Consider the following 25,919-nt stretch of genomic DNA (forward strand, 5'->3'; position numbering starts at 1 on the left):
GAATTCTATTTGTAGATTCCTGACAATCATATTACCGACTGCAAGATGTTGTTGGTAGTTGATCTTGGCGACGACGAGATGACGCCACAAGGACCAGTCGAGACGCGCAGAATGCACTCTAGAACCTAGTACGTTCTTTTCGCCGGCGTCCGGCGTCCTAACGGTAGCGCCAGTCGCGCGCCTAGCGTCCTTGCGAAGGTTTCGTATTTTGCTGTTCAAAGAGAGTTCCGCGTCGCCGCGGTTTCGGTTCTTGCAACGGAAAAAGAGTGAGGCGCGTCTCGCAGGACGATACACGGACAGGTCGATCGACCATCTGCTGCTGCCCCGCCGCTTTTATGATCTCGTAACCGATTGTACGTACACTACGTACTACGCGAACGTGAGCGAGGAGAAACAATAGCGGCGTCCGTCGACGCATCTGCCGAGGGGGTGAGTTTTCTCTCATTTCCACTAGTATATGTGCAACACTCGTACGAATTTAAGAATCGCGAATTTTGAATTCGTACAATTTTGACGCAATATATCCGGATAACAACGAATATCGTATAATTTTTTTTAATGCGATTTTTTTACGATTTGAGATCTTCGGATCGTCGGTTTCGTTCTATAGAATAAGATGCTGTGATTCAAAAAGCTTAGGGTTTATTCTTCTCCGCGCGTCTCCCCCCGACACGGCGAGGAAAGAAAGCGCGTCGGGGCGATCGCCAAAAATGCCCGAGATGCATTGTTCGAAATCGTGCGGATGGCGGCCCATCTTTTCCGGCGCGGCGTCTCTCTTCTCGCGCTCTCGTCTCGTCGAGCGACACGTTCGGAATCGAACAATTGTTTTTGCGAGATCGAATCCACACGTGATCCCCGGCGATGCTGTTATTCGAATCAATATCAGATACTAATATCGATTGTCGCGAAATTTTGAATGGATTAATGCCGAGTTAATAATACGTTTTTGCGATTTTATGCGTAATACATATATAAGACTTATACTTACTTTAATTGCACTAGTTTATTATATATTTATATATTTATGTATATCTAGAGAATGAGAGAGAAATAAATATACAAATATATATTCAGTAAAATAAAACAAAATTGTATAAGAAAATATAAAAAGTATTAAGGCTCCTGGCTCCTTGCCGACCATGTCGAAATCGTGACGTCAGAGGCGAGAAAACACGCTAAAATTTCTTAGATGCCATTTCAAAATAAAAAAATATTTCGATGAAACAGCACTTCAGATGGCTTTAGCACACTCTTAAAAAACCCCGAAAACTATCCTTTCCCCTTTATAATCAATCAACAGCTGTAAAATGTAATATTATGAAGTCCAGTCCGTCTGGTCTTTGCACATGCGCAGTCATTCCGCATGTCAAAGTTTGATATCTCGATCATTTTACAGATGTTGATTGATTATAAAGGGAAAAGGATAGTTTTCGGGGGTTTTTAAGAGTGTGCTAAAGCCATCTGAAGTGCTGTTTAATCGAAATATCTTTTCATTAAAAAATGGCATCTAAGAATTTTCAGCGTGTGCTTTCTCGCCTCTGACGTCATAATCCAATATGGCCGCGGTGAGCACCCAGGAGCCTTAAAAAAGAATTTTTTTGCTATGATATTGTAAGTGAGACCTTAGTCGTAAAATTTACGTCAGGCTCAAAAATAAAAGAACCTATTGAAGACCTTTCTTTTTAGTTTCAAATTACGTTCTAGCAATATATATGAAGAATAACATGTCCGCCTTGATCACATTATCGTTTTAAACGTTGTATTTCTGAAAAAATGCAGTGTAAATAAAACTTAATTAAATTAAAATTAAGAAAAAATAATTGGACATGCATAAAGCAGTTACAGGAATAAATTAAAATAATTTTTGTAAAACATATTTTGTAATACACGCATAGTTTTTTCTACTCGATTTTCTATTTTTTTTTTTTTTTTTTTTAAGCGCGATTACGCTCGCTCTCATCCGCCTTTCGCAATAGAAGATAGCTTTACCTGCAAAAAACATATTCGCATCTTCCGCTCGACATAACGGGGCAAGGCAATGATCCTGAGAGGAGAGATATCTATCAATTTTTAATACGATAATGCCAGAGAGGCTGAAACTTAATGGAATATCTTTTTACTTAAATATTGAATATTATTTATAGGATATTTTCTCCAAAGAGATAGCGATATCGCGATCTTGGCATGATTTTTAAAAAGTCTGCTATAAAATATTTAATACGAAAATCACACGAAAATTTAACATTTAATATATATATTTAAACGTTAAAAAATTATTTACTGATGGGAATGTATAGGATAAAATTTGCAATTTTTTAACTTGAAAATTCAAGGATAAAAAGAAACAATCAAATCTTTCTGAGACTGTGTTTTCTCGTCTAATATATATTATGCATAAAAATGTTTCCGCAGCAAGTCGAAGCGACGACAGTCTAGCGAACAGTCTAGTAGTTGCGACGGCCAGACGTAAACCGATCGATCGCGTGGCATCGGTCTATGAACTAGTAAATAATCGGTGTTCACTCAATAATAGTATAAGCTGCATCTCTCTTTCCCGCATCTTATGCATTCCTTATTTTCTTTTTCTAATAATTCTTTATTTTATTTTACTCTTAATTTTTCTTTTTATTTCTCCATATTTATTAATAACTCTCTCCACTTCTATAAATCAATCTAATCTTCTCTTCTTTTTATTTAGTCCTTTTGTCTTATAACTAATTTAAAAAATTAATTAATTAATTTTTATATATCATCACCAATATTATCTTTTAATTTTATTAATAAATTTCTCTCTATCTTATAAGTTTGATTTTATTATTATATATCAATAATTTTTTCTATCTTGAATTTATTTAAGATCAAATTTATTTGTATATTCGCTGCACTTTTGCATATATTTCTATCACAAACTTTTTCATCGATTTATACAATACAATTGTACAGTAGTTCTTACATGTGTTAAATATTTTATTCATATATTTAGTTTCTTTTTTTATTGTCCTGCAACAACAATATTATATATTTTCTTCGCGTTATAAAATTTGTTAAAAATAAAAGGCAAAACTTTACGCTTAATATATACATAACTTTACTGAATCGTTAGCTCTTTAAATATTTACCTCGCGATTTTAATGAACATTTACAATGTCCTCTTTCGATAAATTCATTTGCGGTCCTTACGCGTCACGAGATGATAGAATGTGGTTCAACTAACTGCGGTAAATCAAATTAAATTTGATCGGGGTAGCACGCTAAATCATTCAAAAGTCAGCCCGCCCTGCAGGGACAGTATTTTGAGTGACATTTCCTAGATTATTTGATGCACGCAGAGACCTTAAATCATCATGATTTATTGCATCGAAATTTTGTCACAAGTAACAATTTTTTGACGACTTGTCAGGGAGGATCAAACGGAAAATAAATTTCACGTATTATATAAAATTAAAATTTGATATATGACTGTGTTAGAAAAGTCTCTGCACAAAAGATTATTCTTAGAGAAGTTACGTTGGCATGCTAATTTTTTTGTACGCGTTTCTACACTCCACAGTGTCATGTTTCAAGGTAAAAGGATATCGATTTACATATAAGTATAAATATCGAAGTAAACAAGTTAGTTGGTGGTTTCGGTAGAGTGCTTCGCGGCACATAAGCACATAATTCTTGATGAGAGAGAGCGTTACAGAAAAAATTGTCACCTTGAAAAATTTTTTATCCCAACTATATATTAAGAGAAATATTTTAATGTCAATTTTAATACGATAATTTGACAGTGTATATCAAAGTGAATAAGCATGAATTAAAATAGCGAACGAAGAGGAGAATTTATCGTCCATCCTTGTATGTAACAACTGTTGAATAGCAATTGAATGCGATTAGAGAGACATTGAATATCCCACGCAGACAACGCGGGCTCAAATTGAAAATTCGTCCACCATGTATATCATAATATATTTAAACTTTTAAAATATACTTGATAAAACCCTTTAGTCAAATATTCTCGTGAAAATTTCTCTGACGCCTCGATTTAAAGCAACGCTCTCGATTACAGGAGTAAGAGAATGAGTCAAGCGGATCAGGATCAGGACAAAAGCATGGACAAGAAAGAGATCGCCGAGGAGGAGAGGGAGAAGATGCTGAACGCCGAGAACACGAAGCACACCGGGGCTGCACCTGCACCCGACCTCGAGTCCGAGGAGCAGAAACCGAAGAAGAAGATACCGATCGGCGGCATCAAGATGCCCGGATTCTGCCGCACCAAGAGCAAGGAACCGTGCAAGGTATGTGGCTTCAGTTTGCTCTATGTACATCCAGCGAAAGGATCTATTCAAACTAGACAATGCACGATGCAGTTGCGAAATTCTCAATTGCAATACGGCTCTCGCGCCTATTTTTGTGCTTCTCTCTCTCTCAAGACACACATGTCACATTTGTATTCCTCCTTTAAACCTGCGACGACAGGTGTAGAAAGCGCAGAGTTAATCGATCTATTGTTCAGCGATCGTATCTCACCCTTTCTGCATCTGCATCATTGGCAAACAATTTGCCAGCGCATTTAGAATCCGCGAAGCGCCTCGTGAAAAAGTTACGAGAATGTCAGATAGAAAGGCGCGCAGGAATTTAAATTACACGATGCGAAATTGATTACGAAATACGATTTCGAAGAATTTATATACATATAAATAAACCCTCGCGTTTTTGGCGAGGATATAAATTTCTTTCGCGAGAAATATTCACACGCGAACCCCGTTAACCCTTTATCATCGTGTAATTTACTCGGTAATTGCCTCGCGAATTAATATCGAACTCGATATCGAAAGCGTTCCCGGCTTTTCGGCCTGTAATTGTTATTTGTGAAACATCTCTAATCGATACCAGGTGCGATGTTTGACGCACCGCCATCAGGCTTCGAACGATGCAATGGAAGGATGAAAAAAATCGTTACGGGTCTACAAATAACCCCTCGTTTCGCGCGCTATGGGGGGGATTTTACTTTTTTTCGAAGCGAATTACCTCATCGTTGATCGAATGCAGCTCCATGGTGACGTTGGGAAAAACAATCGATGACGATCGCGTCATGATGTCTTTTACACAGTCGAGAACCTTGCATTCGAAGTATTCTAAATTTTAAAACTACTAGTTTCACGCGAATGATCGCATAATATTTTAAATAAGCAGATTATTATTAAAAAATTTAATTTATTATTAATTTTATATTTAATAATATTTAATAGAATTTATTATTAAAAAAATTTTATGAAGAGTACCGCTGCAATAATTTAGAATTAATTATGATAATGCATCTTCATAACAACGCGAAATATAGATTGTGTTTGTTCTTCGTTAATTTAAATACCAAGTATTTATAGAGAGTTTTTATACTCGAGGAAATGTGAATTACTTGCTTTCATTACGCGTTTGTTTTTCTATCCACATTTCTTCATTATTTTCACTATCGACATTCCTTCGCCATGAAACAGCTTCAGATATGTATATAGTAGATAGCGCAACATTTCTTTCGCTCGAGCAACATCTCGTTGACGAAAAAGAAAAAACATTTACCGTCTTACACGAATAATTACACTCTTACCGTTGAACGTGCGCGGTAATAATTATTTACATCGGAAGAGAACTCGTTTATCGGTGATTAAGAGCTTTCATCGATCGTAATTTCGATAAATCCTTAACGTTGCGGCTCGATAAACTGACAAAATTGGAAAAAAAAATATGAGGAAAATATATATCGCTCGCGATGAACATAATAAACGTAATGTCGAGAAACAGGTCGAGCCAGCGCATATTTTCGTGGTCTTTTTCTTTCTCCCTTTTCCTTTCGCCTCCTCGGCAGCTGAAAATGCACGACGGTGATGACCGGCAAAGAGAAGCCGGCGCCCGAGATGCCGTTGTACCCAACTGACTCTCCTCTAATTGACTTAATTCGCCTTATTAACTGCCTAATTGGGAAAGAAAGTGTCGGCTGTCACCTTGCGCTAGGAACCATTCTACCATCATTTCTCTTCTCACCTCCCTTCAATCGTGTTTCCTGTCCGCTCTCTCGAAATTACGATCGCTAATTCGTCATCTCGTGACATTTTGTAATCCGAACAAATTTATTTTTTTCTCGGAATTTTAATCTACGATCTGTCGAACTTCATTATTTACACACTGAGAGAATTTTCTCTTAGAATTTATCATGAAAATCATGGTAATCGTGGGACAATATGGTATAGAAAGAATTTTATGAGAATTTCTTTGATTAATATCTATCACAATAAAATATAAAATGTTTGATTAATTTTACTAAATTGCATAGTAAAATTAATCAAACATATTTTATATTTTATTGTGATATTATTATTTTATTATTTTATATTATTATTTTTATTGACATGATTTTCATGGTAAATTCTAAGAGAAAATTCTTTCTGTGCATATCTCTCCTTTCATTTCTATCTCGACGGAGATAGTGTTATGAATATCCTTACTCTTCGTATGCGAGATAAATACAACAATATAATAAAGAGAAGAGGAACAATATCGCGGTTCAACAAATCGGATCAATCGATGAAAATTAGTCTCTGTCTCAAGCATTTTGTAGTAACTGCAATCACAAAATAATCGTTTCTCTCACGCGAGAGAGTTTTCTCGGATAATATTATGATACATTTCTTTCATCCCTCTCGATCCCTCTTTGAATCGCTTAGGAACGCGAGGAAATAACAAAGACACAGTGTTACTGATCGATTGTTACGTAGTCAGCTGGTCGAGCACAAATATCGTTCTGGAGCGTTTCTCGCGCATTCTCCGAACACTTGACGATCGCAGATGCGTGAACGCGATAAAACTTGCGTCGTGCGTGTTGATGAGACTATTACGGATCACCGGAGTTTGCTGTAGCGTAAAACATCTGCCTCATCTCCGCTTAGGGCCTAGAGGAAATGTGAAAAATCTAGGGTGAGGAAGAAAAGCGGCAATGTACCGGAATGGCGTTTTTCCCGCAAATGGCAGAAAGATTTAGTATTTTTTTTATATAACACCATTAAGTGAGAGAATTTTCTCTTAGAATTTACCTTGAAAATCATGATAATCGTGAGACAATATGGTATGGAAAGAATTTTATGAGAACTTCTTTGATTAATATTTATCACAATAAAAATAATATCTATTACAATAAAATATAAAATATGTTTGATTAATTTCACTATGCAGTTTAGTAAAATTAATCAAACATGTTTTATATTTTATTGTGATAGATATTATTATACCATATTGTCCCACGATTATCATGATTTTCAGGCTAAATTCTAAGAGAAGATTCTCTCAGTGTATTATTTATTTATTCTTTCGGAAAAATGATTTTATTTGATCGTGTAATAAATTAATTAAATCGATATATAAAAAAGAAAATGATCGTAAGACCGCGTTACAATTTCTATCGTCGCGATAACCAACCGTTCTAAACTCCCATATCCACGGTCTAAATAGAGAAAAGAAGCCAAGGGAGTTAATCACATGGTCGAGGCATTGTGCAGTATTTCACTGCAACAATCAATCAATTGCACGATGTTCAATCTTCCCTCTATTGATAACGTTGTAAAGACGGCGCGATGTAGTAAGAGCGTCCGGTCGTGTTTTCTTTGGAGTACGATTGACTCGGAGAACGAGTTCTCGGTCGCGGTAGAATCGAGGTGAATATTACTCAACACCCGGAAGCTGCGTCACCCCGAGTGAATAGAATGTCGGTGTCTAAAACGCGAGTCATTACCGAGAAAGCAGCTAATATCGAACGAGATATCCAGCGTGTCCGGAAGGTGAAATCGACGAGAGCTTATTCTTCGTAGAGGATATATATGTATACGAAAGGATTTTTGGGGATTTACACACAAAGGAGGCTGGTGTTGCGCCAAGATGTTGGAGAAGCGAAAATATTATTCTTAATTCCTCGTAATTCTTACTCCGCTTTTACCTCCTTTCGCCTCCCTTTCCTTTTAACCAAGCGCTCGTAAATCGCACGAGGGTTTGTGTATAAACGCAGCTAAGAGAAAGGGGGTAGAGAGAGAGAGAGAGAGAGAGAGAGAGAGAGAGAGAGAGAGAGAGAGAGAGAGAGAGAGAGAGAGAGCAATTGATATACAACTCGTCTTGTGGACACAGCTTTAAGCCATAACTCTATCTCTTCCCGACGATGAATGCGAAATGACGAATAAAAGAAGGAAATGCTTACGTTGCTTGGATTGATATTCGGCACGTGTAAGACTCGTAAAAGAATTTTTAGATGAGCATTGAAAACAATTAACATTATTTATCACTTTGTTATGCTGTTTACGAAATTTGATTAAAAACTTTTGATGTTAGAAAATTAAGTTGCATACACAGAGAGAATTTTCTTTTAAAATTTACCCTGAAAATCATGCTGGTAATCGTTGGACAATATAATAATATCTATTACAATGAAATATAAAATGTTTGATTAATTTAATGTGCAGTTTAGTAAAATTAATCAAACATGTTTTATATTTTATTGTGATAGATATTATTATTTTTATTGTGATAAAAATATTAATTAGAGAAATTCTCATAAAATTTTTTCCATACCCTATTGTCCCACGATTACCATGATTTTCAGGGTAAATTCTAAGAGACAATTCTCTCAGTGTACAGAATTTATCAAACACATTTATAATTTATTTTTTAATTAAATATATTATTGAAGTAAATAATATATTGTTTTTTGCGCGCTACACAAGAGTGCATGGCTTCTTTAATTCATCCACTCGGGATCAACCTCGTTTCGTATTTGTGAAACCTTAAAAAAGAATCAAAATAAGCTGTTACGCGCGATTATATTTTTCCAGAAAGTAAAGTTTCACGAAAACTCGAAGGGACCCATTACTTACGAATTTCGGATAATAACCAGGAACCAGGTTCCCACGTCGACCAGACGATGCCCAGTTTCGATTAACATCGATCGAATTATCCATTCGCGTGACAATTTCGAGAGAGGAAACGAAAAGTATAGGATTAGGAAACCCGAAGTGTTGTGTGTCGCACGTAATTGTTCTATAATACCAAGCAACGATGTCCGGACTCGCGGCAAGCCTTTATTTCTACCATCTGATACTTTGTCGTGAATTACAACCGAGGTAGAAATTACGTTTGCATCCGTAATTATTTCTCCTCTTTTACTGTTCAATTATTTTAGCCGGAAAGCTCCTATCGTTTTAACGTCATTCTCTTGCAAAATAGTATTTATATAATTTATTATTAATTATACTTAATAATAAATATCTAATAACACATGTGTGTGTTATCAGTAGAAAATTTATTATTTATATTTTTTTAAATTATATATACAATTTGTTATATATAAAAAAAACGAATGAGATTTCTTAATAAAATCGTACATAAAAGAGTTGATTGATTAATTCATATTATTTTGCTCTTTGCAAATGCGTATATCGATCGATTCTTTAAACAATATTTTTTCATATAGCTTATACACTTGACATAGTCGTTTGAAAGTTAATGAACGTGATATGCTCCGTGAGTTCAATTAGCATTTACATGCAAGGTGCAAATGTACGTTTTAATGTAGTCACCTGACGCGCCGGTCGGAAACCCTTTACTGTCATTTCTTACGTGCATGCATACGTGTGTGTGCACGTCACAGTCTGTGAACTTTAGTGAAATTATTTCGGTAGACTCGGGTCAACGGACGTTCATTTTATCGGCGATAATCTCGCCAGGAAACGAAATGGAACCATACTGCGTAAATTTCTTCCAACTGCTTCATAGAGATGCGAGAAACCGTCCGCGAACTTTCTCGTCTCGCTTAATTAAATCGTATATCACGACCGCCACTTTTGTGTTCGCGTGATCGCTTAATTCCACGTCGCGAAAAGTGTTGCACACGTTAATCCTAGCGGCAACACTATTTGCCGTGATACAACAGGAAGTGATGTAGATGCGAGATACCGTATCTCTTACACAATCCAAACGCATACTCTTTCTTTCGAAATTATTTTTCTGAAAAAAAAATTAAATACAAAAAATTGTTTGTTATAGCAACGAGAGATGTGTGAGAACGATTGGAATCGAATTAAGATAAAAACAATTTATATTTCTCGAATTATATCACGAATTATAGATCGTTTGGGGGCTCTTTAATACAGCAAGTTAAAACTGAAAGTAAAATACTGTGTCCGTAATCTAAATTCCGACTCATATTTAACATAATTAACTACACAGAGAGAATTTTCTCTTAGAATTTATCCTGAAAATCATGGTAATCGTGGGACAATATGGTATGGAAAGAATTTTGTAAGAATTTGTTTGATTAATATTTATCACACTAAAAGTCTGATAAAATTAATGTAAAAGTACGGGGTCACAACAGTATGATAAAGTTAATCTAAAAGATAATGATAAAATTATCAAACTTATTTTTAAAATTCTTTCCATACCATATTGTCCCACGATTATCATGATTTTCAGAGTAAACTCTAAGAGAAAATTCTCTCAGGCCCAATTCTACCAATGTCGGTTAACTTTAACCTCCGGTTAAACTATATCTTTGTCTCTTTTTAAGAACGTATCTGAAAAAAGACAAAGATATAGTTTAACCGTAGATTAAAGTTAATCGACGTTGGTAGAAACGGGCCTAAGTGTATTCTCCTGTTAAATCTACGATTAATTAAAGATTAGTTTTCAGATTACGTTCGGAATTTTTACGAGAATGTATTTATTTCTCAAAAATATATATAAATACGTAATAAGAATGTTCTTTTCGATATTATATAATGAAAACTGGGTGTATGATATGACAGTGTTTGGCGAAAGTTCTACTTATTATTATTAAGTTATGAGGCGTCTATGAGCAATTTAGAATCGTCGGTCGTTTCTGCCATCTGCTTCCCTTTCATTCTTTCATTACGTTACCCGCCCTCGTTCCCGCTGTCGCCCATGCTCTTTCCCACCCCTCCCTCTTCCTCCCTCTCTTTTTTTATCCCCGACACAGAACCGCTTTTTTGGGGGTCGAAACTCAGAGGCCAGAACCAGAATAACCGGAACCCCTACTATCTAGAGCTCGCCACATGGTTGGTTACACGTAGGCTTGTATTCGTATCGATTCATGCATTTCGCACGCATGCATATAAGTAAGCAACATTTAAATGAGCCAAGTGGTATAAAAGTTTTCGCGAAAACCGCAAGAAATGACGGAAGAGATACTTGACATGTATAAACAGAGCGTGAAATCTATTTCAATCTCGAATAAAATAATTACGAGCGTGACGCGTAAGATAAGATTACAAGAAAATAAATCTGTAATGAAACAAAAAAGCTCTGAGATGTATAAATATCAAATGCAGAGGAAATGAGCTAATTAATAAGTCAGGCGCAGAAATTAGACGCAACAAATTTATTTTAAAATCTTTTTTATTTAATTTGAATTGTTTGGTCCTTTGAATCTTCAGCAGATCTCGATTAACAAAAAAATTTATGCATCTTGATCCACATCCGCATTTTTCGCTCCTTTTGTTTTTCATCTCATCTTTCATTTTATCTTCGATCGCTTTGAGGGTTTACTAAAGACGTAAGATATAGGTATTAAATTAAATAAAGAAGATTTGAAAACAAGTTTGTTGCGCATAATTTCTGCATCTGGCTCATATTATTTCCTACCGGAAGAAAATAAATTTTATCGGACATACAATTGATAAAGTGTTGTGTGTGTATGTGATTTATATATATATAATTTATAAAATATAAATATTGCATAATTTTGTAATTATATAAAATTACATTCACGTTCATTCAACACTTGTGAAAAATATAAAATTATAGGAAATCTTTTATATATATAATAAATTCGAAAAGATCGACAGACACACACACATATTTCTCTCTCTTTCTCTTTCTCTCCCCTGCAAATTTTTTTCACGGATATAAGGCGGAAATTACGTGCAATCAGATAAAAGTATGAGAGTGAGAAACGCGCATGTATTATCTGGATATATTCGAACAACGCACTCGGCGCATTTTCTGTCGTCGTGAACTCGGGAGTGCCTCCCGGGGTGTTCATTATCTCGGCGATTCATTAGAATTACGTCATTACGGACAGATGCGAATTTATCTAATCTATGCTTCGCGGCGCGGTTCCTCATTTCTATGTCGCCTCCGCTCCGCGTAACAAGCGCATCGTGCATCCGTCCTGCGGCTCTGTTTATGCAAATGATACAATGTGCGTTCTCTCTTTCTCTCCCATCGTCGGTATAAGAATAAACGGCCACTCGACTCGTCTCTCTCTCGTCTCTGACACCCCGTGCTCGTCGAATTCACCTCTGTGTCTTTCCTTTCCTCGAACGTCTTCCTCTTCTCTCTCCCGATGCATTCGCTGTGTGTAAACAGCGACGTTCCGGACAATGGCCTCTGTATAAATTGCTGTCACTCTATTCTATTCCGCGGTCGATCGCGAACGTCTCTAACTATACTCGAGCTATGTCGATTTCTATCGATTATATATGCAAAAATGATGTCGGATGAAACGAGGACTCGGGATACCTCGTCCTTTTTTGAATATACTAAAAAATCATTTTCTCGCAATCCCCTCTCTCACTCTAAATGCGATTTATCTCGACTCGATGACAGGTAACATAATCGTTCGTGACACGAATACTTATGCAGATTTCGTCATTATCTCGGAATACGCGGAAGTTATGAATTAACGTGCGTGACAATGATGTTGTTCATCGACAGGTGTCATTTTCGAAAAAGACTCGCGAAAAGGTAGAGGAAATGAAATTCTGAACTGTCGAGAAGAGGAGGAAAGAGAGAAACGCTCGTGTCCTTTCGCGGCGACACGCAAATGCGTATTTATAGAACGTTCGTGTGCTCGAGGGTGGCTTCCACGCTGCAACTGCGGGCACAAAAGGGAGGAGGGAAGGAGGGAGAGGAGAGGGTCGGAAAGAGCCAGAGAAGGGTGAAAGTTGCGTCTGATATCGATTTCCGTCCGACGAAACCCACCACCTATGTGGACGGTCGAGGCGCGAATCTCACCGGCCTGAGAGCACCGGATCTCCCCATATTCACGAAATTCAATTTAAATCATGAATCTTATCTACATTGACAAATCTAATCTGATCTAATTTATCTTAGAAATCAATTTGACTACTTACGAAATTCGATTTGACTTTTCAAGTGTCGTCGCCGTGAATGGCATCTCTATAAAGAGAAGCTCGAGCGATCCTTAGCCTTCTTATACGATATGACATGTCAATATCGCTGAGAATAAAATAAATTAAACATCTTTTGGTCTATTAAAATGACAGGCTATTAAAGCTCTCTCAAGACTCTTCTCGCAAATTCTTGAAAATTGAATGAGTGATTATTATTGTTATTCTGTTTTTAACATTCTTAATATAGGGTGAATAATTAAAGGTTCATTCGTTATACCGAGATGAAAAGTTCGTTAAAGCATATCTGAGACCTGGAATTTGCTATCCTTGTGGATAATTGAACGGCCAGAAGTCTTTCATTCGTATTTAAAAACCTATTTACTCTTCTTCTTTTAACATCAAGCTATTTTTCTTAATTGAAGTGTATTGTACAAACGAACAAAAACCAGAATTACATTAGTATCGCATTTTAATGTAAAGAAAAATTTACTTCTAGCAAGTCTATTGAAGTTAAAACTATTCTCGCAAATTGAAAATAAATATTCGATAAAAAAATGCAGAGAGAAAGAGAGAAAATCGCAGCAACAAAGTCGTTTTCTCTTATTTTTCACATTTTATCAATATTTTTCTTCTCTCGAGAACTATTCATCGCTCGCGTTATATGATACTCGTGTAGATATATTTATCGGAAAAAAAATTTATTGAAATATTTATCGGGGACCTTTAATTTCCGGGATATCGTGTGGCTATTATAAATAATTCTCAGAGTTTGCCTCACATAAAGCGATTAAAGGCGGACGCGAAGCTCCAAGCAACGATTAACGATGCAATCGGTATATATATGCAAATGGCTTGGCCACTCGCAATTCGTTCTCTTCCCCATTTTTTTTGTGTGTTCTTGCGGAAATATATAAGAATCATTCACGGGCGAAATGATGCACACGCGGCTGCATTCGACACGCAATATGTATTATATAAATGAAAAAACGAGATTGCACGCGGACGTTGCACGCGAGTACGGCTTCGTGAATGTGGGAAATAATGGTGCGGATACATAAACCGAGTGTATCTGTGAAATAATATGTTTACGCACCGTACATATCCCCAATGATGAGGATAGGGAAAGGCCTTAACTCTTGCGTATTGGATCTGTAAATAAGAGGCTTCTTTCCACGCCTATGAATAACATATCCACATTTTTTATATTATTCATATTATGATTATTTCATATTATTATGTCATATTATTTTCACACATATTTTAGTCGAAGCATTGCGCGTAAAAATTACTCTTCTTTTGCTAGTTTCTCTCCACCGCGTAACTACATGGAAAAAAAATATTAGCCACTACAGCTAAATTTTAGTTATGGTAGTTAAGGCTCCTGGGTGCTCACCGCGGCCATATTGGATTGTGACGTCAGAGGCGAGAAAGCACACGCTGAAAATTCTTAGATGCCATTTTTTAATGAAAAGATATTTCGATTAAACAGCACTTCAGATGGCTTTAGCACACTCTTAAAAACCCCCGAAAACTATCCTTTTCCCTTTATAATCAATCAACATCTGTAAAATGATCGAGATATCAGACTTTGACATGCGGAATGACTGCGCATGTGCAAAGACCAGACGGACTGGGCTTCATAATATTGCATTTTACAGCTGTTGATTGATTATAAAGGGAAAAGGATAGTTTTCGGGGTTTTTTAAGAGTGTGCTAAAGCCATCTGAAGTGCTGTTTCATCGAAATATTTTTTTATTTCGAAATGGCATCTAAGAAATTTTAGCGTGTGTTTTCTCGCCTCTGACGTCACGATTTCGACATGGTCGGAAAGGAGCCAGGAGCCTTAATAAATATTTTTAAGCTATCGAGAATTCTCTGTTAAACTATAGCTTAAAAGTATTAGCTATCATAGCTAAAATTTAGGCATGGTAACTAAATTTTAGGTGTAATATATAGGGACAGCTAAAATTTAGCTATGGTAGCTAATATTTTTGTTTTGTATATATAAATCCATTCTTGAATTCCGCGATCGCGAAGCAACATCACTATTTTTTTGGCGAAAATCACGCGTCGACGAGATACTATCTAGCAAGAGCGTGCTTTCCAACAAGGACACAGTGTGACACAGTATCATTCTATCTTCTTTCAATACCAGTAAACAAGATAGAATGATACTCTGTGTCGCACTGTGTCCTTGTTGGAAAACACGCAGGGTTATAAATTCGAAGCGGAAGAATACGAAATCGATGGGATGGATGGGATCAGCGCGAATATATAGTGTTCGCCCCGACTCTTGTCTCGGAGCACATATATGTCTTCGAAAAAGGAGGCCGCGCGTGATATTCGGTGGACTATTCATATGAAGACATGATACGACACCATATGATGCGCGAGACAAGAAACGGGACGGAACTAAACGGAGGTGATATTCTACATCTTCCTTAATATTCTAGTAAATCAAATTTTCCGTTCGGTGGTTTGCGTCGACTGTTATTCATCCTCGTGTTATTTGGAGAGCTTATGTACATAAGACCGAAAATATTCTAAACATATGGACACGATGAAGGGGGAGTAGCGACACATTATGCGAGGGAGCTGGTTACAGCGTCGCATTGTGAATTCAGCCGAGCAGAGATGAATCGCGATTAGTAAATATCTATTGTACGGCTTCCCTACGAGGGGTGAAAATCATGTCGAAATAGTATAAATCAAATCAGCTGTTATGACGCGCCGAGAAAATATATGAATGGTACGGCGAGAAGATAAAATGAGGAATGGACATCAGGGAATGACTCGCACCGCATCGTTCGCATGAAAAGGCGAAATAAATTTTTATAAATTGAAAGGAAAATTTTGTACATGTATATATAGTGACTTTAAACGAAACTCAATGAAAATACATCGTGCAAAGTTTGAAATTAATATCTATTTCTCATATATCTCAAACTTTAATACATTTTCACATGCAATTTTCATATAACAATTCGTTGTCTTGGATCAAAATTTATCAATCTCTGTATTTAGAAATATTAGTTTGAAGTGATAAGAATAAAAAATTTAGAGTTATATATTTTTTTATATATTTTCATCTTGCCGGTTCTGTATTTCGTCAAGAAAAAAACCTATTGAACGCTATTAGATTTATCAGTCGTGTAATGCAATGTCGAATCCAGACTTTACAATCCAGCATCTGCCATCTCTCCCTGCCAGCAACGGAGTCGGCGGATACATAAGTCAGTGCACCCGGCGTCTGCAGACGTACATAATGTACTTTCCAGATACTAGCGTGGTAGTAGAAACGAGAGGCACTCATGAAGGAAAGTACCTAGGCTAGGGAAAGAAGATTGAGAGAGAAAGAATATTCTCTGTCGAGAGAGGATGACTGTACAATTTTCGGAGAGGACAATGAGCCTCTCGAGAGACTGCAACGTGACGAAACTTGACTGACAGCAAGTCAGGCACGCGCGTTCTCTTTAAAATCACGTACCGTCATTTGATTTAACTACGTACCTGCGCAATTTTAAATAGCTCTTCAAATGAACGTTGATGTCTTACATTAGATGTCAAATGAATATTAATGTCGGTAGATGCAAATGTCGAAGAATCTCTTCGCAAATATTACTACTGCTTTCATAAATGCAGACATAAATGTCGCAAATTTGTTTTATATTACTATTAATATAGAGATAGCATATCTTTTGATGTATTTATTGTACAATGTATATAAATTATTATTTGTTACAAAATTTTATTGTTTTGCCTCGAAATATTTTAAACAAAATTTTATATTGTCATGAGAAATTAAATAAAATAAGATAGAGGAAAAATATATGTGAAATGCACAATCATGCTACAAATACTCGTTTCGCTCGAATGACGAATCTCGACAGAAAAGGATGATTCTGATGACTAAAAAGATGACTAAGAAGCCCGGATATAATAGCCGGTCACGAGAGTAGAACGACTCCCCGTTGCGGGAAGATTACGAAAGTCGGAACAAGTCTCGCGGTAACGACGTTTCGCATCGGGGATCTTCTGGTGTGAAACGGTAAATGCGCGGTGTTAATGATTATACCCGTTTTATTATGTGAAACGCAATCTCGACGTGGGTCATTCGTGCGAAAAAAAATATTACTCGTTTACATCTCACGCAAATTCTATAATATATATACCTAATTATTAAGAATAAATTTTAAATAATAATTTATATATATATAATATAAATACACAGAGAGAATTTTCTCATGAAATTTATCCCCTGAAAATCATGATAATTGTGGAACAATATGGAAAGAATTTTATGAGAATTTCAATGATTAATATTTATCACAATAAAAATAATAATATCTATTACAATAAAATGTAAAATATATATGTTTGATTAATTTTACTATGCAGTTTAGTGGTGATTTTTTGTGATAAATGTTAAGGCTCCTGGGTGCTCACCGCGGCCATATTGGAATCGTGACGTCAGAGGCGAGAAATAACACGTTGAGATTTCTTAGATGCCATTTCTAAATAAAAACATATTTGCATAAAATAACACTTAAGAACGCCGAAAGCTACTCTTTTCCCTTGACGGTCAATCAACAACCGTAAAATGATCGAGATATCAGACTTTGACATGCAGAATGACTGCGCATGTGCAAAGACCAGACGGACTGGGCCTCATAATATTACATTTTACAGCTGTTGATTGATTATAAAGGGAAAAGGATAGTTTTCGGCGTTTTTTAGAAGTGTATTAAAGAGATCTTAAGTGTTATTTTATGCAAATATGTTTTTATTTAGAAATGGCATCTAAAAATTTTTAGCGTGTGTTTTCTCGCCTCTGACGTCACGATTCCGACATGGTCGACAAGGTACCAGGAGCCTTAATCAGAGAAATTCTTACAAAATTCTTTCCATACCATATTGTCCCACGCTTACCATGATTTTCAGGGTAAATTCTAAGAGAAAATTCTCTCAGTGTAGTATATACATGTATAATATATATAATATATATAGTGTGTATATATATATATACATATATATATATATATATATAATATAAAAAAAATTTTTTTAATTTGTGTCAATATTTCGTATCAACGTTAATGGCGATCTATTTATGAATATTTATCGATAACTTATCGAACTTAAAGATTATTTTCCTACACGTAATATATATTTCGAGATCCCGTTACCGGTTCGTAAGTCGACCTCGCGCCCTCATTCGCGAACCGGTGAATTTGACAGACCGGAAAATTGAGGCTTTCCTTCGCGTGGTGGTCACCCTCGCTTCCGGCGTGCCACCTGTGATACGAGAGAGAAAAGGATAAAGAGGAAAAAATTATGGAAATTTGAACCGTGCATTTTTCGTACACGCTCATAAGCGTATACATTTGCGTACATTTTAAGTTAAATGCGGGTCCGTTTAGCATGCTTCGCGTTCAAGCGATAAACTTTCAGATAGTCGGTAAAGTTAAATGCAGTGCTAACCGAAGCTAAATGAACTGCCGGATTTGTTTTTCTAATTTTTAGTAATGTAGGTAAAAAAATGTGGACGAATAAAATGATTCTACATTCAGTGATGTCGGTCGACGATTTATTTAAATCTCCTAAATATATTTTATTGCATGGTGCATTCGAGTTTAATTATCACAAATGACACTTATATTGATCACCATCATATTGAATGCACATGCTTTATTTACTATCGGATAAGAAAATCGAACTAGAGAAATGACGAGTATATTATTTCTGCTCGGTCTGCAGAAATAATTTATATCGAGTAGCCGTTACAAAGTAGATGCAATTTCTCAGAAGTGGCAGCGAGTTATTCTTCGTGAGGAACTAAAACCATAATATAAAAGAACCGCCCTTCTCTCGTGCGGCGCCACAATGGGGCGACTATCCGTTATGTTTATGTGTTGTAGTGAAGGATACCAATCGCAAACACGATAGTGAGTCTACCCCATCGAAGGACCTTGACACATTATATAATCCGTATTTGTTGATGTAACAATCGTTCTGTTTTTATATTATTAGTCCATGCTAGAATTTCAAAGTCATTAAAGCGAAATATTTTGTATAAAACAAAATTAAATTTTAAGTTGCTATTGAACAAGATATAGTTGCGACATAATAGAGTTACAAAACATCAAGATTAAAGAGTAAAACGGTTCAAATCTCGAGATTCAATATACAGAGTAACATTTTCGGAACGGAACATTCTTGTTGAAAATCATCCCAAGCATGAAGCCGAATAAATAAACTTGATGAGTGTTTGGTTTATAGTCAAGAATAAGGCATTGATGACATATTTATATTGCATGTTAGGCCATGTGTTTTCAAGCCAAAAAATGTCAATCGGAAATAGATGTATTTTAAAATATTTATATGTGTGTGTATAATGGGTGCGTGTTGGAGATTTCCCTGCAGAAAGTCTTATGAAAGCTAGCTCTTGTGTGTTAATTTTATTCGTGATCGTGTTATATATCAGAATGGATTCAAAGCACAAATATCGACTGTTGCCAATCTTGTTGTGCAGGGTGTCTTTCGACAACCGCGATCTTTGACATTTTTAGGATTTTAATTGCCAAGAACGTAATATACAAAAATATAAATTTACCGAACAATAATGAACCCCATACAATCGATCGCAACGAACACTTATTTATTATTAAACGCATCCTGCGAGGTGCGGTTACGGTGCGCGACCTTGCGATACCCGTTGCGTGAAATTTATTTATAGAAATTTGGGTGCGGGATCCCGGATGACACTCAAGGGAAATACGCATACGTGAACGCGAATGGCGATCAGGCGTTGCTATGGGCCCTTTAATAGAAGGAAATACATGTTCCACGTCTTTAACTTTGATCACACTTATTAACGTCAGCACACGCTCATTCTTAAAAAAAAATATTTTTAAAAATACACGTATCAATCGCAGCTTTTTTCATCTCGAATCTTTAATTATCTTTTTAATAACTGAACATTTCTTCTCTAAATATGTAGTCTTAAATAATTACTTTATACGCAGTCAGGTACAGAAAATAAATGGTCGAGTGAACGAATTATTCGCTGTCTGCATAGCAGATGTAATACGGGATTATTATAATAGATACACTGAGAGAAAATTTTCTCTTAAAATTTACCCTGAAAATCATGGTAACATGTTTGATTAATTTTACTAAACTGCATAGTAAAATTAATCAAACATTTTATATTTTATTGTAATAGATATTATTATTTTTATTGTGATAAATATTAATCAGAGAAATTCTCATAAAATTCTCTCTGTGTACGCGTAACGTTTATTAATTATATTAATCGTTATAGGAAAATGAGAGTCTTAAAGGCCCACCAGCATCGTATGAGTAGGCGTTTGCGCACGTGCGTGCATAAGTGCATGCGTGCGTGCGTGCGTGCGTGCGTGTACTGATGCGCCACGCGACTCCACTTGAAAACATTCGAGAGATCCAAATATAGTAGCACATACATACAAGTACCAAATACACCGACGAGTTTATAGAAAGATTAATGTCTCAAATAAATGATCGATCAATAATGCGTGGAATTAAGGGATTTAGAAGAGATTTTCAAGAGAAAAGCAAAAAAACCATTTTATTTAAACTAGTGCTGAGATAACAGCGAGTTAATATTTCAAAGTCAATTGGAAAATCGTAGCAAAGGTCTTTGCGTTTTAAATAAAAATATTTAATTTCATTTGTTCTTTTTTGTTTTAAAAAATATCTTTAATTTCGAATAGACAATATTTCTCTGGAGCTCGTTCATCTGTAATCTTTAAAAAGGCAAATAATTAATAATTTTTATCCTTGTCACTTTGATTCGTACTTGAAATAATAAATGATCGTTCGCTTCATCTACAATGGAAGTTTGAAGTATAACGCTGTCCGGAGACAGCTGGCTCTAAAGTGTAGCGCAGAAGAGACAGCATCGGCACAAGTTATCGCTCTGGACGTATTCAAGTCCAAGGTTTCAAGACGCGCAGGAGTGGCGTTACTCTAAAAATAATAATCTCTTGCGTTTTTTTGAGAGCGAGAGCAAAAGAGAAAAAGAAAGAGTCTGCGAGCTCCAGAGAAGACTCCGGACAAACGTCTGGCGACAGGGACAACCGAGCATCGTCATCCGGTCGCTGTCGTTTCTTTGTCCTGTCGAGATTGACCTTGATTTCGCTGCATTTGCTCCTCGTTGTTTCGAAATAGAACGATTACCTTGACTTTCAACTCTTTGACTTTAAAGTAGTAAAAAAAATAATGTGTAGCAGCACTAAATATATGTTTTTTACAACTAAATTGTCTGTATTTGCTTCTTTCATTTTTTCCAAAAGAAGAACTCGTCATACTTACCTCTACTTTAAGTATAGGATATACAGAAAATATATAACCGAGTAGAACAGAACTGTTACTATAAAATGACAGTTTGTTTCTTTTAGTTACATTTTCTGTGGCCTCACAGTAGCCGATTTTTTTCTCTCTTCATAGAAAAATTAATCATACAAAGAAGCAGCTGACACAAAAACAGAGTTAATATTGTCACTTTTCACAGCACTTTAAATGCGAAGATGTGGGCATTTTATGAAGACTCGATTTTTCGATATTTTGGACGCGTAACTATATTTAATTTGATCGATTTCAGGACGACGAGACGAAACCGGCGGAGTCCACGGATGCGGAATCAGCCCCCGTGGTGACAAAGGAGAGCGAGCAGAATATCGCGGAAAAACCTACCACACCCGGCAAGGATTCTAAAGAGAAGGAAGGACGAAAAGGAATTTTGAATGCTATTCGGATACCTTTGGTATCGTCCGTTTTCCCTAGAAAGAAGAAGGTAGTAAGCATTCGCGAAATATTTTATTCGATAATATTTTCATAAATCTTCGAAAAAAGTTTTATTAAAATATTTACAAGTTTAAGTAATTTTAGATAGAAATTTTCAATAATATCTAGAGAAAAAGAGAAAGAGACCCGATTCATATTTGTATCGTAGTTGTGCAACAAAAAATTACTACAGGAAGTAAGAAAATTAACCGTACTCTCCTATTTTCTAGAGAGAAATTCTTAATTTAGGTAAATTGAGGATACAAGACGCGATTTCACTCTTTTATCGTGATCCGAGCGGTAGAAAAACAAAGAAATAAAAAATCGAATACAATAACAACATACCTTTAACCATTCATTCAAAACAGACTTTGCATATCTCAGAATCTTCAGTGAATCTTGAGTACGTTGTACGATTCTTTCTCCCGAAGCATCTATCTTTCTTTTTATCTTGCCACACTTTTCTTTTTCTGATTCATTGTCAGCCGCGTTTACACAAGGAGTGAAATGAAATATATTAGCTTTGCTGTCATAGAATATATGTATGAAGGCTCTGAAAGTAAAAAGTAAATTATATAATTATTTTTAAGGAACTTATCATTCTTTTATTTTGAATTAGATCTCACATGTAAATAAATATGTAACTCATATGTAAATTCTGTTTTGGATTGCGTAATAAAAATCACAGAAAAAGCTTACAATAACGAAATCTTAATAATATTTCTACTGTGATGTAGTTAATATTTGTAAACACATGATTATATTAAAAATATACTTGATAAGAAGATATCTCGGAATGAAAGAGAGAAAAAAGAAAAAGAGATCGCATTCCGACAAAGAGCGCATACGATATGTACAGAATGCATAAGATGCTTATGATATTTACTCTAGTATTCAGATGCATTATATCTATATACGAATTCCTTCTTTGATTCTTTCGCGTCCCCGTGTCTCTTAAATAACAATATCGTATTAGTGCTAGTTGTTCTTTTTATAGGAAAATAATTTTTTCCATATCAATCTATATAGATTACGTTAAATATAGTAGAGATAAATATAGAAACGTGTGTCGTGTATATGTACATATGTGCGGTATAATATTAATAACATATTATTAAAATATATAATTAAAATAAATTGAAATAAATATTGCAGTAATTATCTCATTGATATATATACTTTAAGTTATCGTAATTGTATTTTCCTTTTCCAGGAAACTGACGCTGAGTTAGGACCGACTGGCGCCGCGGGATTAGCGAGCGTTGAGACACTCGATGACGGTACGGATAAAAATCCTATCGTCAACGAAGACGGTATGGAAACCGTCCGTCTCGATGGAGATGACGGTGCTGACGGTGTCGAATCACCGAAGCATCCTCTAGTGTACTGGATATCGTTATTTAGAAGACACATGGTTCTTTCGGGTAAAAAAAAGAAACAATTTCTTATTCTCATCATATAGAGGGTGTCCCAGAGTACTTGTGCCAACGCTCGTGAATAGGTAGGGCACAGTAATAAATTGAACAGAAAAGTCTTATACCATTTTGCTAAATTCGCAATAATTATTGCGTTATTAATTAAAATAACTGAGCGAATGAGCGGATGGAAAGCGGTAGGCTGGAATCGGTAGGTATGTAGGATGGCTTATTTATTTACATCGCTTAGTAACAAAAGCAGCATCATATTTCTCGGCACGGTGATATTGCTCGCCGCTTGCTGCATAACTTCACCTCTCGCTCAGATAATGCTTTCGTTATAAGAAAGAGACGTAAATAATAAGCAAGTTATCTTAAGGCTCCTGGGTGCTCACCGCGGCCATATTGGAATCGTGACGTCAGAGGCGAGAAATAACACGTTGAGATTTCTTAGATGCCATTTCTAAATAAAAACATATTTGCATAAAATAACACTTAAGATCTCTTTAATACACTTCTAAAAAACCCCGAAAACTATCCTACTCCCTTTATAATCAATTAACAGTTGTAAAATGATCGAGATATCAGACTTTGACATGCGGAATGACTGCGCATGTGCAAAGACCAGACGGACTGGGCTTCATAATATTACATTTTACAGCTGTTGATTGATTATAAAGGGAAAAGGATAGTTTTCGGGGTTTTTTAAGAGTGTGCTAAAGCCATCTGAAGTGCTGTTTCATCGAAATATTTTTTTATTTCGAAATGGCATCTAAGAAATTTTAGCGTGTGTTTTCTCGCCTCTGACGTCACGATTCCGACATGGTCGACAAGGTACCAGGAGCCTTAAATCTTACATGCCCACCAATTCCGGCCTACCGCTTTCCACCCGCTCATTCGCTCAGATATTTTAATTAATAACGCAATAATTATTGCGAATTTAGCAAAATGGTATAAGACTTTTCTGTTCAGTTTACTGTGCCCTATCTGCTCACAAACGTTGGCACAAGTGCTCTGAGACACCCTGTATATTCAATATATTAATTGTATTACTTTGTGGCGACAGCGGTGGTCTTACTGATCCTGCTCAGCGTCATCATCATTATTTGCATCGCCTGCGCTGGACCCAGGAGAACGATCCACACTCAGCCGTTGAAGGACGGCAAATACATCGACGCGGTGACGTCGTGCGGACTGGTACAGGGCGTCTTGGAGGATGGCGCCTACGCGTTCCGTGGTATCCCTTACGCGATGCCGCCGGTCGGCAATCGTCGCTGGCAATTGGCCGAAACCTTGAGCCGTATCGAGCATTGCTGGAACGGCACTTACCTGACGCACAACTCCTCCGAGACTTGCTGGCAGCGCGAGCCGATAGGTCATAGGACATACGGCACGGAGGATTGTCTCTATCTCGACGTGTTCACTCCAGCAGTTCGTTACGACTCTCCATTGCCCGTGGTCGTTATGATCGGTGCCGAGACGCTGAGCGGTGGCTCGCCCGGAGTGATGCAACCTTCGGCCAAGCTAGCGCGCGTTCGCGACATCGTGTTCGTGCGACCAAACTTCCGGTAGGATATATTCCGCGTATATTTGAGAGTTTCTCTTTTTTCATCAAAATGTTCTTCAAGATTTTACGACACGATACATATTATAATAAAATAATAATAAATTTTTAATAATAGTTTCAAGACGATTAGAAAAAAACACTCCTAATTAAATCACAAAGATGCTCATTTTATTAAACTTTCAGCTTGGGAGTTTTCGGATTCTTGGCAGCCGAACCCCTTACTAGAGCAACTCACCCTCCGACCTCGGGCAACTACGGATTGTCAGACATCATCGCGGCTCTTCAGTGGGTGCAGTTGAATATCGAAAACTTTGGCGGCAACAGATCTTCCGTCACTCTTTGGGGACATCGAGCGGGCGGCACTCTTGTGACGACACTAATCGGCAGCCGCCGTGCCAAAAATCTCTTCTCGAAGATGTGGATATCTAGCGGTAGCGCAATCTTTCCGGGCAGAGAATTGAATAGGTCCGAGAGTCTTAGCCAAAGCTTCCTCGAAGCGATCCGATGTAATGACGCGGCTTGCCTAAGAAGCAAGAGTGCCACGGATCTCATGGACGCCGTACCAGAGATGTGGTATATGGGTAACGTAAATCTGCCTGAACGAAAGGAAGTCGACAAGGATAGGAGACACGAGTGGCTTGTTCTGGACGGTACTATTCTTCAGGAACATGTCGGTCAGATCCTGGTGCAGGACACACATTTGGTAAAAGTAGTGATGGGTACTACCGCACACTCTGGTACACCATCGCGATATTTGTCGCCGAACATTACCTTGAATGCATCGCAAGTCAAGAAAAACGTACAAGAGTCTCTGCTCGGATATACGGGCTTGGCGGAAAATACTCTCAAGTAAGCGATCATGATTCTGATATTATAATTAATAATCGCAGTAATCTCTATTTATTTAGAGTAATAATATTTTAATTCTTCAATTTGTAT

General features: G+C 36.5%; 1 protein-coding gene across 2 annotated transcripts in view; it reads left to right on the forward strand.

Annotated features, from left to right (window-relative positions):
• The first annotated feature begins 157 nt into the window (after positions 1-157).
• Positions 158-25,919, forward strand: part of Nrt (Neurotactin) — a 29,204-nt gene continuing 3,442 nt past the window's right edge. Inside the window, exons 1-6 of one of the 2 annotated variants that reach the window (XM_083036914.1) lie at positions 158-429; positions 4,052-4,280; positions 21,817-22,011; positions 23,212-23,422; positions 24,480-24,981; positions 25,164-25,829. In XM_083036914.1, the coding sequence (XP_082893040.1) occupies positions 4,062-4,280; positions 21,817-22,011; positions 23,212-23,422; positions 24,480-24,981; positions 25,164-25,829 (1,793 nt within the window). In that variant the 5' untranslated portion in view covers positions 158-429; positions 4,052-4,061. The remainder of the gene's footprint in view (positions 430-4,051; positions 4,281-21,816; positions 22,012-23,211; positions 23,423-24,479; positions 24,982-25,163; positions 25,830-25,919) is intronic. The other variant, XM_083036915.1, reaches the window with a different exon arrangement.

Source organism: Prenolepis imparis, unplaced genomic scaffold (assembly GCF_030444845.1).
Source record: "Prenolepis imparis isolate NDT839.2.m4 unplaced genomic scaffold, iyPreImpa1.0 SCAF_4, whole genome shotgun sequence".
In the NCBI taxonomy this organism is placed as follows: Eukaryota; Metazoa; Arthropoda; class Insecta; order Hymenoptera; family Formicidae; genus Prenolepis; species Prenolepis imparis.